At 49.7% G+C, this 15,055-nt stretch overlaps 7 protein-coding genes across 7 annotated transcripts; 4 read left to right on the top strand and 3 right to left on the bottom strand.

Moving 5' to 3' along the window:
• Positions 1–419: 419 nt before the first annotated feature.
• On the top strand, positions 420–3,208 carry EDB91DRAFT_1303044 (GMC oxidoreductase-domain-containing protein; the record flags this gene model as incomplete). Its single annotated transcript, XM_041324999.1, has 16 exons — positions 420–465; positions 530–781; positions 830–921; positions 974–1,153; positions 1,206–1,216; positions 1,266–1,385; positions 1,450–1,676; positions 1,726–1,815; positions 1,871–1,919; positions 1,967–2,104; positions 2,154–2,211; positions 2,260–2,348; positions 2,405–2,628; positions 2,684–2,703; positions 2,763–2,885; positions 2,935–3,208. 16 exons carry the CDS (start codon positions 420–422, stop codon positions 3,004–3,006), a joined length of 1,791 nt encoding a protein of 596 aa, XP_041181643.1. The 3' UTR covers positions 3,007–3,208.
• A 1,084-nt stretch (positions 3,209–4,292) lies between these two features.
• EDB91DRAFT_1078399 (uncharacterized protein) lies at positions 4,293–5,408 on the bottom strand (the record flags this gene model as incomplete). Its single annotated transcript, XM_041315014.1, has 6 exons — positions 4,293–4,687; positions 4,742–4,909; positions 4,968–5,115; positions 5,171–5,188; positions 5,252–5,291; positions 5,317–5,408. 6 exons carry the CDS (start codon positions 5,406–5,408, stop codon positions 4,293–4,295), a joined length of 861 nt encoding a protein of 286 aa, XP_041181642.1.
• A 394-nt stretch (positions 5,409–5,802) lies between these two features.
• EDB91DRAFT_1106677 (uncharacterized protein) lies at positions 5,803–8,703 on the top strand. The gene is made up of 7 exons (XM_041317488.1): positions 5,803–6,101; positions 6,159–6,412; positions 6,471–6,620; positions 6,681–7,263; positions 7,374–7,552; positions 7,605–8,142; positions 8,206–8,703. Exons 2-7 carry the CDS (start codon positions 6,255–6,257, stop codon positions 8,413–8,415), a joined length of 1,818 nt encoding a protein of 605 aa, XP_041181641.1. The 5' UTR covers positions 5,803–6,101; positions 6,159–6,254; the 3' UTR covers positions 8,416–8,703.
• Positions 8,704–8,971: 268 nt separating this feature from the next.
• EDB91DRAFT_1243916 (uncharacterized protein) lies at positions 8,972–10,069 on the top strand (the record flags this gene model as incomplete). Its single annotated transcript, XM_041322354.1, has 3 exons — positions 8,972–9,101; positions 9,150–9,557; positions 9,621–10,069. The coding sequence occupies 3 exons, from the start codon at positions 8,972–8,974 to the stop codon at positions 10,067–10,069; spliced, it is 987 nt and encodes a 328-aa protein (XP_041181640.1).
• A 564-nt stretch (positions 10,070–10,633) lies between these two features.
• EDB91DRAFT_1106665 (B-cell receptor-associated protein 31-like-domain-containing protein) lies at positions 10,634–11,959 on the bottom strand. Its single transcript, XM_041317487.1, has 7 exons — positions 11,863–11,959; positions 11,782–11,815; positions 11,613–11,734; positions 11,436–11,564; positions 11,249–11,372; positions 11,104–11,194; positions 10,634–11,045 (listed from the first exon to the last, which is right to left on the bottom strand). The coding sequence occupies exons 1-7, from the start codon at positions 11,871–11,873 to the stop codon at positions 10,942–10,944; spliced, it is 615 nt and encodes a 204-aa protein (XP_041181639.1). The 5' UTR covers positions 11,874–11,959; the 3' UTR covers positions 10,634–10,941.
• Positions 11,960–12,046: 87 nt separating this feature from the next.
• On the top strand, positions 12,047–14,406 carry EDB91DRAFT_682861 (uncharacterized protein). Its single transcript, XM_041328084.1, has 12 exons — positions 12,047–12,246; positions 12,301–12,336; positions 12,395–12,470; positions 12,521–12,549; positions 12,604–12,629; positions 12,693–12,770; positions 12,821–12,999; positions 13,052–13,181; positions 13,231–13,345; positions 13,398–13,553; positions 13,603–13,948; positions 13,999–14,406. Exons 1-12 carry the CDS (start codon positions 12,088–12,090, stop codon positions 14,238–14,240), a joined length of 1,572 nt encoding a protein of 523 aa, XP_041181638.1. The 5' UTR covers positions 12,047–12,087; the 3' UTR covers positions 14,241–14,406.
• EDB91DRAFT_1234948 (histone chaperone) lies at positions 14,291–15,014 on the bottom strand (the record flags this gene model as incomplete). The annotated part of the gene is made up of 4 exons (XM_041321265.1): positions 14,291–14,399; positions 14,448–14,793; positions 14,872–14,938; positions 14,994–15,014. The coding sequence occupies 4 exons, from the start codon at positions 15,012–15,014 to the stop codon at positions 14,291–14,293; spliced, it is 543 nt and encodes a 180-aa protein (XP_041181637.1).
• Between the last annotated feature and the right edge of the window lie 41 nt (positions 15,015–15,055).

The raw sequence follows: 15,055 nt of genomic DNA, 5'->3' as shown, positions 1-15,055 counted from the left end.
GCAGCTTCGTGGTTTCACTATAGCCGACCGCCAGATATGCTAAGAATATGATGTCGTGTACACTGCACAGAACGATGACGGTTAGGACGCGATGACAGTAGCAAATCCTCGGGTGTCCGACTCTCCGTTTAGCTCCAACGGCCCGACCGGGCTCTCGTGACCCACAACCTAGCCTATTCCGATTTCAACGACGTTAGCGTCACTCAAAATGCAGCATCATGATCCTGTACTTGCTCTGTGTGGCGCAACTCAGATAAGCTCACAAGCTGCCCAGCTGATCATGGTTCGTGAGATGTTATTGTTAACTTAGGTCCAAGATGGGCATTGAAGGTTATCGCGGTGGCATTCAAGTCGTCGCTGAGGCTAGGATATAAATTTGGACGCACCACTGTGAGTGGCTTCTCGAAAACACCCCCTCAATGTCTCATCCATTCTTATCAGAGTTTGATATCATTTTTGCTGGAGGTGAGTGATAACATCATGTATGTAGTGGCTTGCTCTCTTGACTTACATGGCGCTCTGTGTGCAGGCGGTACTACAGCTTGTGTTGTCGCAGGTCGTCTGGCCGAATGTGATCCCTCACTCAGGATCTTAATTCTAGAAGGGGGTCAACACACCCTCAATAAAGCTGCCCATGTTCAGCCCTACCAATATTTTACTCATCAGGCGTCGTCGAGTACCACGATGACATTCAACGTTGGAAATCCCACTTCGCGTCTCAATGGCCGTGCTCCGATCGTTCACTGCGCTCATTGCGTTGGCGGAGGCTCAAGCGTGAACTGTTCGTAGTATTGTTGCAGCAACGAACAGGACTCTGATGTTTAGACAGTCATGAATTACACTCGTGCGCCTGCCTCAGATTTTGATGATTGGGGAGTCGACGGTTGGGAATCTAAGAACTTGATTCCTCTCATGAAGAAGGTCTTCGAATGCATTACCTGTATATTTGTCAAGCTGACCTGTTATCGCATAGCTGGAGACATACGAGGTGCAAAGCGATCGTCCAACTCACGGATACAATGGACCTATCAAGGTGTCATCTGGTGGGTGTCAACTAGATATCAGCGAAGAGTTCATCCGTGTTGGCACGACGTATCACAAGAGACCCTATGTCGACGACTCCAATGATTTAGAAACTTGCAACGCATACAGCGTGCGCCACTGATGTTCCTTCCTCGTGTGATCACTAACAAGTTCCGTTTCAGCCGTGGTTCAAGTGCGCATGTGCTCGTAGTCTCTTGTGACTTAAATTCATGTATGAGAAGGTACATTGACGGGACAACAGGACGACGTTCCGACGCGGCCCACCACTATGTCTACAACCAAGCTCACAACCCGAATTTACAAATCTGGGTCGGTAAGCGCGTGAAGCGCGTAATCTTCGAGTGAGTAGTCTGCCTGTGGATCACAATCATGCCAAATTGTGTTGACGGCTTTTGCGAATGAAAGGGGCAAGCGCGCTGTAGGTGTTGAGTTCACCAACGACCCAGTATCTTGCCCGGACACGGATCAGTCGTCAGACTTTGTGAGAGCATCAAAGCTCGTTGTTGTCTCTGCTGGGGCATTCGGTTCGCCAGCCATTCTAGAGAGGTCTGGGATCGGTGCCGAGGCAGTCCTCAAGCAGTGCAGTATCGAGCAACTGGTGAACTTACCTGGCGTCGGAGAAAATTATCGAGGTCTGCGGTTATCCCGGCTGATCCCGTGATTTTGGCTCAGTGTTATCAGATCATAATGGCGCCTTCGTTCCATACTTTGCTGCTGATGGAGCTGTTACCATGGACCCCCTCTGGCGCGGGGAGGAAAGTGTTGTACAGGGTAAGCGAGCACGCTCTCGCCGTGTTCCCAGTACCTTTTAACGCCCCAAATATAGAAAACCTTGCTCAATGGAAAAGTAATGGCAAGTCACTCATCGCACAGAAGTTGGTACAAGCTATCGCTGCTGGTGACGTGCTGATCAGTATTTCAGTGGGAGCGATGCAATGATCAAATGGCGTCCTGACGACGACGAGCTGAAAGCCATGGGTTCGGCCTTTCAACCCCGGTGGAAGGAGTTCTTCCAGGACCGCCCGGACAAGGCTGTTGCAATATTCACTATCTTTGCGGGGTGTGTGCGTCCCTTACTTTGATGACGCGCGAATACTCACGATATCTAGATACCTTGGGTCAAGTGGCCTTCCTCCTCGTAACTATGTGACTGCCGAAATTATCACAGTACTGCTCTCATAGATCCTGTGACTTTTTTTCTGAACTTTTCTACAGCTTTACCCTGTATCTGTCGGCAGTGTTCATATCAAATTGGGAGAGAACGGCAAGGAAGCAATCGACTTCACTGCAGGCTATTTAGATGAGTGAGTGGGCACATTTCATTTCAGGCACACTCGTCTGACCATGATAATCCGCACAGTCCGTCCGATATTGTGCCTCTTAACTTTGGGTACAAAAAGCTTCGCGAAATCTATCGACGCATGTCTTCCTACCGAGGTGAAATTCCCGCCTTCCATCCTCGTTTCCCAGAGGGAAGTGCTGCAGTCTGTGGAGAAGCGACCGGGCCAGTGGAATTGAATGCGCCCGACATCATCTACACTGCAGAAGATGACAAGGTGATCGAACAATTTCACCGTGACAACAGTATGTCTTGAATTTATTCCCCATTCTTACGATAAAATACTCAATCAAATTTCAGTGCAAACGACATGGCACTCGGTATGTGCAGCTCGAACTTTCATACTTCTACATGAAGTGCCTGATCCTTGCGTATGTAGCTCGGGACGTGCGCCATGAAGCCGAGGACAGATCAAGGAGTCGTCGACGCTCGGCTCAACGTGTACGGCGTGACGAACCTGAAGGTTGCGGATTTATCTATCGCGCCGAAGAATGTTGGCACGGTGGGTACTCGACGGGGAATTATTGACGTGCGGTCTAACCGTTTATCAGAACACTTATTTCAACGGCGCTCCTCATTGGAGAGAAGGCTGCGATGCTCATTGCAGAAGACTTGGGTATTGATTGCAGACCATGAACGTCGGTGTGGGGAAATTGTCTTTGATGTGCATCTTCGGAGTGATTGGGAATATGTGTTTGGCGTTTACATTTCGTGGCCCGTTAGTTTCCATCAATTTGTTCCTTCGTATGAAGCCCCATAACGTTCTTTCATCAATGCATTCCGGTCGTGCACACAACCTGGACACCCGAAAGACCGGCAGTGAGGTTGTGAATCCCGACCTGTGGGGTTACCACCCCTAACTTGAAAGCAGTTTGCTCAGGTTGCAACGCCGTCGCATAGGCTATTTGACTTTCCTAGATAACCACCACCGTGACGAACATCTATAACGCAAGAAAAAATCTACATATATAAATCAATCACTAATCATGTCGGGTGAAGATACTAAGCGTCCGAGCGCATACATAGTATAGCCAACAGTCTGAAGGGTCGCAACACCGCCGTTCTTCCTATCAATAGCGGACGCGAAGTTTCCGGGTGAGAACGACGACTACGTGCCGCCGTCCCCAAGTGGAGAAAACCCATGGGCAGGCGAGCCTTGAGCCTCCCACTGACGATATTAAATCCTTCTTGTAAGTATTTCATCTACTAGGTGTATCCTAAATCGGATCCTAGAGGTGAATCATTCTTCGTGACGTACCCCCTCTTGTCCAACCTCCTTTCTAGCTGCGTCCGTGCCCCTATTTGTGATCAGCGTGCTTTGAAGAAACTGGACGAATCAATTGCAGAGGTGATAAACATCATCGATGAGCAGTCACAGAAGACATCCCAAGGTGCCTCCAGCCGAGAGGTACAAATGATGGAGAAGTTGAAGGGGTGGAAGGATCATATATTACGAATCTGCAGGGAGGGGGAGATAAAGGACCCCAGGCTTCAGGACCAAAGCCGGGGAACGTCGACTAAAAGGAGGATGGCAATGTTGAATGGATGTTCATTACAAATATGAAACTGTTGACAGCCATATAGAAAAGGTGCAAAACGTGACAATGATGTTCTTTCTAATAATACAATACCGAGTGTGTAGATGAATTCCGTATCCATGAGATTAGAAGCGCCGAAGACGTATATGAGAATTTTAACGAAGTAGTACAATGCGGTAGCCAAGGGTAGCCATTAGTCAATGCAAGCATTCTTAGCAAGAACAACTGATTGCTTCCCAGTGCAAAAAATGCCAAAGTTTCGGGTATTTGTTCGCGTAAACACCCTTCGAGGGCGAGAAGGTTCCCCGTTGTCGTCCGGTTTCACGTCACCCGCTGGGTATCGCTTAGGCACTGGGCGCTTTTCTGCATCATTAGCCGGCTGGATATTGCTTAGGCATTAGACGCCCTCGTGCACCGTCACCGGCTGGATATTGCTTGGGCACTAGACGCCCTTGTGCACCATCACCGGCTGGATATTGCGTGGGCACTAGACGCCCTTGTGCACCATCACCGGCTGGATATTGCTTAGGCATTAGACACCATTGTGCACCGTCACCGGCTGGATATTGCTTGGGCACTAGACGTCCTTGTGCACCATCACCGGCTGGATACTGCTTGGGCACTAGACGCCCTTGTGCACCGTCACCGGCTGGATATTGCTTAGGCACCAAACGCTTTCCTGCACAAGACTTTTTCGCAGACTGCTGCTTTATAAAATCCCCAAGCTGGTCGATTCTAGCTTTTTTGCTCGCGAAAGCATCTGGTGCTAAAAATCGTTTATCAATCTAGGGCTCCTAAATGTTGCAGCAGGTTCACATACGTGGCATAACATCTGATTCGTCTGATTTTGGTGTTGCACGGTGGGTGGTGCGTTTCCCGGTTGGTGTTTCGGGAACCTCCAGCAGGTCATCGATGCCCAGTTGGGCACGGGGGTCAACGTCCCCGCAGCATATGACGAGACGGGTACACAGAGGCAGCAAGAGCCGACCTATACGATCTGCACGGAGTGTGAGACAAAATCCGAATAAATGTCGGCAAATGTTTACCGTCAAGTTCAGAAGGGAATGCATGCTTGCGGCGTCTGATTAAAACCAGCAATTTGAAGTACGCCGATTTGAACGGCAGGAGAGTCGATGAACACAGAACGAACAGGTACAATTTCACTCCCTCGCGTGTAAGAGTGATGCGCGCGACCTTAATTACCGAGAGTATTATTAAGAGAGCTTGTGACAATTGAAATTATATTTACCTCCGTCAGGGCGATTATCTGCATAGTTGTGAGATCATCAGTCGACTATAAAACACGATTTGGTGACAGAAAAGACAAGACCTTTCGACCGTAGCGCTGTAATTCGCTATCTTCCTGTTGGCTGAACTTCAGGAGTTCACTGATACCTTCTAGAAAATGTTCCAAGGGAGCCAAGATGTCCGGTCAGCTCGATGGCGACTCTTCGACGATCGAGTGCAGGGGGGATGTCGTTGTTCATGAGTAGTAAAAAGTGGGTATGGGCGGAGAGAGATGGAAAGATGTGGAAAGAGGATAAATACTGCCAACACAGAACTGTGGCACAGCTTACGATCCCTCGGTCAAATATTAGTAGTTTAAAAGGGCTTGCCAGTGTGGGCAATGTACATCAAAAGAACAAGTATTAATACCACCACATAGCCACGGTACATTCCAAGAATAGTGAAGCATCCGCAGGGTGACGCTTGGCCGTTTGGTGGCATAATTGCGCTGCATTCTAATAGTCCATTTACTTCACCCCCGGCGTGCCCTTCCTATGACTATCCTCCGTTACCGGGGCAGAGTTTCTAAAATGGGACGTGTGGAAATACAAACCCGTTCCTGTGTATGTCACATTACGTACAACACCAACAAATAACACGTCCACAGACCACAACCTTTACCACGATCTCCACTACTAAAGGAACGTGGTAGCTGTGAGCACAGTGGCACACCTACAAGCGCATCAATCAAGGGTGACTGCGTAGTCGCGCAATGGAATCGTCTACGCACAGAACAGAGGAGGAAATACAGCGACAGCTAGAAATTCGGAGAAACATCAAGCTCTTGGAAGCTCAGCTTATCCCCCTCTCTGATTCTGCCAACAATGTAATCGGGTCTCCCAAGAGGAAACAACCAGCTGAGACTTTGCTTGCACCCGCCACTCCGTCTCCAAGTGAGTACGCACGCGTGCTCAAGAGGTTTTATCAAACGAACGCTGATATTAGAGAAGAAGAGGAAGGTCAATCATGCAGGCCACACGCAGCGCTCATTATTTGGCGGGGCGACTGCTACCTCGGACTCTTCCTCAGCATCTGGAGCTCCAGATATGAATCCTCGGCTTCCAGGTAAAGGTTCGATTGCTACTGGGCAATATCAGAAGCCTGCCCCTTCGAATCTCCTCAGCAAACTTTCTAGATTATCAGGCGGCCCAGGAAAGCAAGAACAGGTACAGTCAGTTCAGAGGTCCCACAGCTTACTAGCTCGGTCCGAACCTGAGCCCTCCATCGCCTTAAATCCCTAAACTGGATGCAGTGCCACCTAGTGTCTCCCGACCGGCTTCGGACATCGTGCCGGACAGAGATGAACGACTGGCGATTGTAGAGCAACTCGAGGTCGGCCCAATAGATCACAAGCCGCCACTTGACGACCCTCGCTTTGAGCGCCTTGAGCCAAATTCTGGCATCCGACTTTCGTAGGTCTTGTCATCGCAATTGAAACCCATTAGATGGCTGGACTTACGAGCTGCACGCAGGTCTCGTTCATTGCCACACGACGATTTGCAGGAGTATCTCCGAGGTCGATATTATCTTTCACCATCTAAATTCTACTCTTGCATACGGCTGTTACCCAACAAGTCCGGCTACGATGTGCCCGTCGAAGGTGACTGGATCACAATCGCCGTTGTTGCAGAGCGGGGGCCTGTAAGGACTACGCGCGCTCCCGTAGACGTTGCTCCCGGTGACGATGGACGTGTATCTGATAATGAAGGAGGCTTTAATGGGAACGAACGTAAAGCTGGCAATGGCCCTCGCACACAGGACCCACAAAAACAAAAACCTTTAAAATCTCACGGAAAGAAATATGTCAATATGAAATTAATTGATTTCGGGGCACGTTCACGGTCATCTTCGGCAGGCGCCGCGTCTATAAGAGGGGACGCATTTCTGACCCTCTTGCTGTTCGAAGCTGACAGTTTTGATCGTGTCACGAACGACGATGGCAAAGTCAAGAAGGTCTACACTGGAGGCAGCAAAGGCGCTTTCGAAGCAATGTCAAAGCTTAAAGAAGGGGACGTCGTTGCTCTTCTCAATCCCAGAGTCCTCAAACCCTTCCAGGTGAGCTTGCACCAGTAGTATGACACAGCATGATGAAGAACTCGTTCAGCGGAATAACAAAGACGGGAAACCGCATCCAACCGACAACATACTCGCTGTGACACCCTGAGTCCGCCGAATCCATTGCCATCATCGGACGCGCACAAGACTTGGGCATGTGCAAAGTAGTCAAGCGCGACGGCAAAATATGCGGAAGCTGGACGGACAAGCGAGTAAGCGACGTGTGCGACTGGCACTTGACGAACGCTGTGCAAAGGCAGAGAGCCGGGCGGGCTGAGTTTTCTGCAGGGTGGGTTATGTGATCACTCTATGTTTCCGCTGTGACTAACACCTTTTCTCAGGACCTCGGGAATGACAGCTTCGTCAGGAAAGAAGCGAAAAGCGGATTACGATCCACAACGTCAGTGGGGACTGCAGCCTTCTGAGGCGTCTGGCTCCCGCGGTGGCGACGCCACGTACGTTGTTTCGGGGCACGTCGTGAGCGGGTCGAATAGAGACGTGTCGTCGATGTTTGTCGCTGAGAACATGGGGCGCGAAGGTCAGGCGCGGGCGAAGCGGAAGCTGGTTCAGGATGCCGATCGTGAGCTGAAGGGACTGCTCGAGAGGGATAAAGAGGGCATGCGTGCTGTCGCCAAGGCCAGGGAGATAGGCGCGATGACGGCGAAGCGAGCCTCAGATGGCGCTAAGGATAAGAAGTCCGCAAAGGGGAAGCAACGGGCGAGAGATGCGGATGCTGATGATGAATCCGACGATGAGAAGACATCAAAGGCGCCCCAGACGAAGCTGGCGTATTCTGCAGATATCATCAAAAAACTTGGCTTCGATCCAGCAGCGAAAACGGGGCAGAAGCGAGCGGTGCAGTCGGCGGTGCAAGATAAGGCATGTCCGTTATAATTGTTCACTGTGCTGATCTAACCTAGAGTCGTGGTGCTGGTTTCTTAGATTGCAGCTCTCGCAGCTGTCCGTGAGTCCCGCAAGGCAATTAATCTTGGACCGCGACCAGGCCCCAGAATTCGTTCCGGGGTGACTGTTCCTGCGTTCATGCTGGAACATGAACTAGATGGTGATAATTGTGGTGACGAAGGGGATAACAGCGTCAGAGCTGGGGATGAGGACGAACATGATGAGGAGCTGATAGATCTCGATGACTGATTTATTATGAGGTCATGACGGACTAGTAGTACTCGGATATACAGACAGTCCTATTTTTCACTTGCCAGTGCATTTCTTTATGTTGGCGGTGCTAAAGGAGTACTCTGTGCGGGCAACTGAATTTCGCGACTAATGTGGTCAATGACTCATTCAGATGAAGTTCAGGGTGTCAGTGATTTCACTTTTCACATACGGCCCACTGACGGCCACAGGTCTCTGGGTGATTTTTATATACGGGAGAAAACTCGATGCTTATTAGCAGCATGCTAATTAATAATTCGGTGAATAATTTTATCCCGTACCCTAGTGATTTTCAGACTCCTTTGGTGGCCATGTTATATAGGGAACAACTGGAGTCATCCCCTAGTCCAGGGCCAAAATGCACCTAGGCCAAAGGCAGAGATGGATAGCCACCGACTGAAGTGCCAACAGCCCACTGTGTCTGGCATGCACACTCAGGAGTCAGTACCCAGGCTACGCGCTCGTGCATTCTATTTTTCTGGATCCTAACGCGGCTCACCAAGCTGTACTGTGACTACGTACTGGTGTTGCACCCATGGCCATGACATATAGGTCACCAGCGGAGTCACAACGCCAAGCTGGTACCTACTACCGGCGTGGGGTACTATCTCCCATGTACCTGACTCCTTCGTGGTTCCCTCTCAACTCCCCCACGATGGATTTCGGTGAGTACGTATTTCCTCGGCTTGACTTATACTGACGTCGCCTCTAAGTGTATTCGTCATCTTATGAGCTCGCATGGAGTAATCTATGCGACGCCGTAGAATATAGCGGCATTTTCGATTCCGAAAAGCGCCAGCCCCATTCACGATGCATGGAGAACACATGTGTTGCACTGAGGGAGAGCCTGAGACAAGTCCTCGATGAACGTGATCACAAGAACGTTTGCCTCAGCGGTCTCGCGACTCTCGCCGGTGTTGGAAAAACTTCTAACGCGTTCTCTATAGCCGAGGAGATGAAAGCAACGTCAAGGCTCGCTGCTACTTTCTTCTTCTCGCATAAACATGCACAACAAGCTGCTGCCATCATTCCTGCCATCGCATACCAGCTGGCACTGACCTTCCCTCGCATTCGGGGCAATATCGTGAAAGCGATTGAGAAAGACAAGATGAGCTTCTATCGTCTGTAAAATCAGATGCGAGAGCTTGTCATCAAGCCACTACAAACATTGAAATTTCGTCAAGAAACACCTTATGCCATCATTATCGATGCTCTTGATGAATCCTTTTCTGCTGAAGAGGCAGCAAGACTGGTTTTGATGTTGACAGAGACCCTCGCAGGCCCAGACTTACCCATCATCTACCTGATATTCACAAGCCGTCCTGAGCCGCATATCCGCGCAGTCATGCGGGACTGTGTCCACGAGATTCTCCTCACCACTGATGATGAAGATACAATACGGGATGTCCGTTTCTTTCTGCGAGCGTCATTGGACAGCACACGGACAAGTCATCCTGTTATCTTCGGCCAGCCGCCCACGCCATGGCCATCGGAGGATTATCAGCAGATTATCGCAACTTCGGAGAATCCAATTGCGCACTGTCGGATATTGGCGTCTATCATCTCATGGTACCGTTGCCGGTCGCAAAACTCCAAGATCTCTTTCACGCGGATAGGGAGAACTTTGCTATGATGCTTGAAGCATTTTCACCCGTTATATTGAATTTTTCTGATGGGGTTAGAAATGTTGAGATTTATCACGCTTCGCTCCGCGACTTTATGACGGACCCTCTACGCTCGAAGGAATATTACATAGATCATGCACATGTTCATGACTACATTGCATATTGCTGCCTTGGTTTCTTTGTACGACAGGAACCAACGAGTGATACATGGTCCGCTCCGGCTTATGGATTATGCACATCGTCTTATCTACATCAGTATTGGGCTCCGCATCTTTCTATGGCCAGCAAAGTTCGAAATTTACTCGCTCTGTTTATAGAGAAATGCCTGCCATGTTGGGTGTCGCAGTCAAATGGCTATGACGTATTTCTCACTACATCTTTGCGTGAGGCAAGGGATGCTTGTTTATCCTTGGTGAGTGTTTTAGTCGTGCAGGGTGTGCACTAATCATAAATTGATTTGAAATGGATCAGGGGTCCGTCGGACCTTGTGGTTGTCTGGCGTATCCATAAGGCTTACAGAGTAGCATCAAAGTATCATTACAGGATTCTCATGACGGCCTGCACAGGAGACACACCAACATATCGGACTTGTTAATTCACTGCGCAAGCAAGCATCGATGGATGTCGCTGCTCGGAGATACTGCACCCCTAACTGTCCACCACACGAGGCGCAACACTCTAGTATTGAATGATTGGGACATCGGGGCCATCGGCGGCCACGCGTTATGGAAGTAGGTGGGGTCATCGCGTAGCAGAATATGTAATAATTGCCCATACATCACATCACGCCCAAGTCCAAAGGCAAATATGAGGTAACTAAACAGCAAGAACAAAAAGAAACATGAAAGCTGCTACGCATGACAATTACACAAAAGGACCTCTAATCCGATTTCTTGTTTGAAACAGCACCAGTCGCCTCGTTGTACTTACTCGCGAGGCGATCAAACTCGGCTGCTTGTTGTGCGGCCTGCTTTTTGAGCGTTTCTGAGGGGCACATTTTCAGCTCAGTAGTCAGGGGTCAATGAACGAGGAATAAACGCACCAAAGTCACGGTCCTTTGCTTCGCTCGCGGCCAATTTCTTCTTGAGCTCTTCGATTTGTTTAGTTTGGTCACCCTTGGCGCCAGCGCCAACCTAGAACCAATGATATGTAAATAGGAGTCGACACCGTGACAGGAGTGCACTCACAACTTTCTTCAACTTTGCATACTCTTCCTGTGTGTGGAGGAGGTCCAAGATGATGGAGAACGTGCGGGTGAGGACGAGAGAGAGGAAGAGGCAGAAGCCCGTTAGGTAGGTGTTTCGCTGGGCGCTAATGACAAAAACACGATATATTAAACCATGTGCTATGAAAAGAGGATGAAGAGGTGCGCACTAGAACTTGCGAGCGGCAAAGTCTGTTCGTGCGTCGTGCACGCTCGGACCGCTTGTTTTGGCCATATCGGATTCGGCTGTTACGCGGAACATGCGTTGGAGGGCGTCTAAGAAGAGGATGCCTACGAAGCTGCGGAGGTGGTGAGTAAGCGAGTGAGTATATGAATAGAGTACGGACATGAAGGAGATCTTGAGCCCATAAGCGACTTTTGCGACGGCAGGGCTTTCAGAGAGGAAGCGGAAGAGTTTTTTGCGGACTGTGAAAGGGAGGGGGGATACGAGGAGACAGAATGTTATCATCTGGTTGGGGTTAAGGACTGTAAAAGTCAAAGTGCTGTGAAACTTACTTCTGCTGCTAGAAGCAGGAAAGTGAGCGAGTAACTGGGTGGTCATTAGTACTGGTCGAGCTTGGTTTATAAGATACGTACTAGATGGTCATCGTGGTCGACGTTGAGCTCGTCGTGAACGTTAAGGTCGAGGGCGTTAACGTTGGAGTTTCGAAGGCTTTAAAGTCGCAAGCGTGCTGTGGAGGACGTGTTCAAGCGTGACGTCACAGATATGTCTCCCCCTCCTTACGTAAGCATTTCCCATAATAACCCCTTGAACGCGTCAGTTCTAATCTACTCGCGATTACCAAGACCTGCAAACTCATCATGGCCCCACTCGCAGTACACGTCAAACACGCAGGCAAAACACTCGATGTCAACCTAGATCCATCCCTACCACCAGCCGTGTTCAAAGATGCGGTGTACCAAGTCACGGGCGTGCCACCGGAGCGTATGAAAGTGATGATCAAGGGTGGGGTACTCAAGGTGCGTGCTTTTCGTGTCGCGTGGATATTTTGATGTGACAGATTATTTGTGCAGGATGATACGGATTGGAAGAAGGTTGCTCCTAAAGAGGTGAGTGAGCTTTTGGTTGAGGAGGGCGTGTAATTGAATGGGTGTTTTTTGGGGTTAGGGACAGACCTTCATGGTTATTGGCGCTGCGGGCGAGCTCCCGAAGCCGCCTGAAAAGCCGATCATTTTCCTCGAGGGTGAGTGGCTCCGTATAAGTGTGAGGGTTGCGAAGACATTCTTGCGCTAGATATGAACGACTCCGAAATCGCAGAAGCCGTGCGTTTAATTTTTTATTGCACTCTTTGCGGGTTGCTTATTTTGTTTTTACAGCTCTCTTTACCCGTTGGATTGAAAAAGTGCGTACGCTACTACAATCACGGCGTAACATCAAATAACAAGTAATCTAATCTAAATCACAGCCTCGGAAATACCTGCTACATGAACGCCACCGTCCAAGCGATGCGTGCCATACCAGAGCTTCAAACCGCTCTTTCAAAGTACGCTCCCATTTCTCGTCCATGATCCCAATCCAATGTCTAATAAATAGATCACCACATTTGGACGTCCTCCCTCGTGCGATGCGAGACTTGTATAACAACATGTCTCGTACGACAGAAGGATATATTCCTACGGCGTTTTTGACCGTGTTGCGTCAGACTGTCCCTCAGTTTGGAGAGGTTGATAGATCGGGGAAGAATGGAATGTTGGCTGGGTATGCACAGCAAGGCGAGCGCTTTCTGCTTCGTCCTGTGGCCTCGTTTATTGACTTGGGATGTAGATGCTGAAGAGTGTTGGACGCAGCTTGCCAACGCCTTGAAAGATGTTCATGGGATCGATGCTGCAGGGAATTCATCAACGGGGGCAAGGAGATTCGTGGATCAGTTCATGATGGCTGAGATGCGCAGAGAGTACCGGATTTTTCCTTTTTGCTGGGCGTCTGCTGACTGATTTGGATAGATTGAAATGCGACGAGGCGCCGGAAGAGCCTAGCACCGTGACGATAGAGAAGGTTCTCAAGGTCGAGTGCAATATTTCGACAACGACGAATTATATGCATGCTGGTATCAAGGATGTATGCGCATTTTATATGCTTGGCTTTTGTCTTTGCTTACGCGTAGGGGCAGGCATTGAACTCTCAGTTGGAAAAGAACTCTCCTTCGCTCGGGCGTCAAGCAGTTTACAGCCAGACGTCGCGTCTTTCGCGCCTACCCAGTTACTTGACAGTGCATATGGTACGTTTTGCATGGAGGCGCGATATCGGAAAGAAGGCCAAGATCATGGTGTGTATCGTTACTTTCCACTTTTGCCTCACATCTCACAATTCCCCAGCGCAAAGTGAAGTTTGCGGCAGAGTTTGATGCGCTGGAGGTAGTGACCGACGAGCTGAAAGCGAAGCTAACACCTGTGTCCAGCAAGCTAAAGTCGATTGAGAAGGAGCGTTCGGAGCGGCGGAAGGTGCGCAAGCGGACGAAGGTGGCGCAGGAAGCGGCGTCTTCGTCTAGGCCCGCGGTGGAGAATGCGGACGTTGAGATGGTGCCTGCGATCGAAGTGCCGGGGGACCTGGAGGACGAGAGTGTGTATCGTGCGCGGGAGTTGCAGGAGCTGGAGGGGTTGGTCGATGCAGATGTGAAGAGTGATTATGGGTGCAGCGTGACGGGGTTGTATGACCTTGTTGGTGGGTCTCGTCATTCTTGGCTTGTGGTGGGTGAACTGAACTATGGACAGCGATTGTTACGCACAAGGGAGCTGATGCTGATGCGGGGCACTATATGGGGTTCGTGAAGAAGAGCGTATTCCATGCGAAGTCGGGTGACGGGCCTGCGTTTGACGAGGACGATGAGGACTGGTACAAGTTTGATGATGACAAGGTGTCGCTGTTCCCCAAGGAGAAGCTGGGGACAATTGATGGAGGAGGGGAGGATTCGTCTGCGTATGTGCTTTTGTACAGGAGCAAGCCGTTGGCATAGTGTTCGATAAGAGATAGGGCGTAGGTATAATGCAAGGAAGATACATGAATCTAAGTACTACGACTCGCATCATCGCCGTCTAGGTCGTTTGCAGAAGGTACGGCGGCTGATGCTGCAGCGCCTGCAGCGGCCTGACCTTGTGATTGGGGCGCGACGTCCCTTGAAGGATATGAGAAGTAGAACATATACATGTGAAGGAGGACGAACCACTTGATTTGAAACCGTGTTACGCGCAACTTTGTGCTGATATCGCGTACTAGTTTATCAAACTGAATTTTCTCTGGAGGAGTGGCTTTCATCTCCTCATTATCGTACTCCGTATTCTGGTAATACCCTACGCGTACAAACTCCTGGTCGCGATAAGAGCCGGTGAGGATGAGAGCAGCGACGCCGAGGACGTCCTCTGTTGGTATTTTTGAAGGATCAGGAGCGAGACCCTCGAACTCGAAAGAGTTTACTCCGACTGGGACTGGACCTACGAGGCAGTCGTCGAGTTCTTGATCTAGTTCCTCGTTCCCTGGTGATGATACATATATGAGTTTCCATTCTAAATCTATGTTTGAAAAAGTGAGCGCGTTAGTTGAGCTGAACGTTGGGTTTAGTGCTGACCGTCTTTGAGAGGCTGCTATACACTCAAAAGTGACGCGAAAGTGATAAGGATCAAGGAATCTTGCTGGGTTGTTAAAGAATTCAACGTTCTGCGTTTATTTTATTGTTGATTTTCAGTAGTTTTTGTCAATGAATTGAACGCACGCGTATTGTGACTATCGACATCGTTTAAAGGAAGAAGAAAAGGATTGCGGGGTAATTTAGTG

The sequence above is a fragment of the Suillus paluster genome, assembly GCF_016628075.1.
Source record: "Suillus paluster strain FC165 chromosome Unknown EDB91scaffold_6, whole genome shotgun sequence".
Classification (NCBI taxonomy): domain Eukaryota; kingdom Fungi; phylum Basidiomycota; class Agaricomycetes; order Boletales; family Suillaceae; genus Suillus; species Suillus paluster.
The sequence above is the reverse complement of the archived record's forward strand: the minus strand, read 5'-3'. Positions and strand labels throughout refer to the sequence as shown.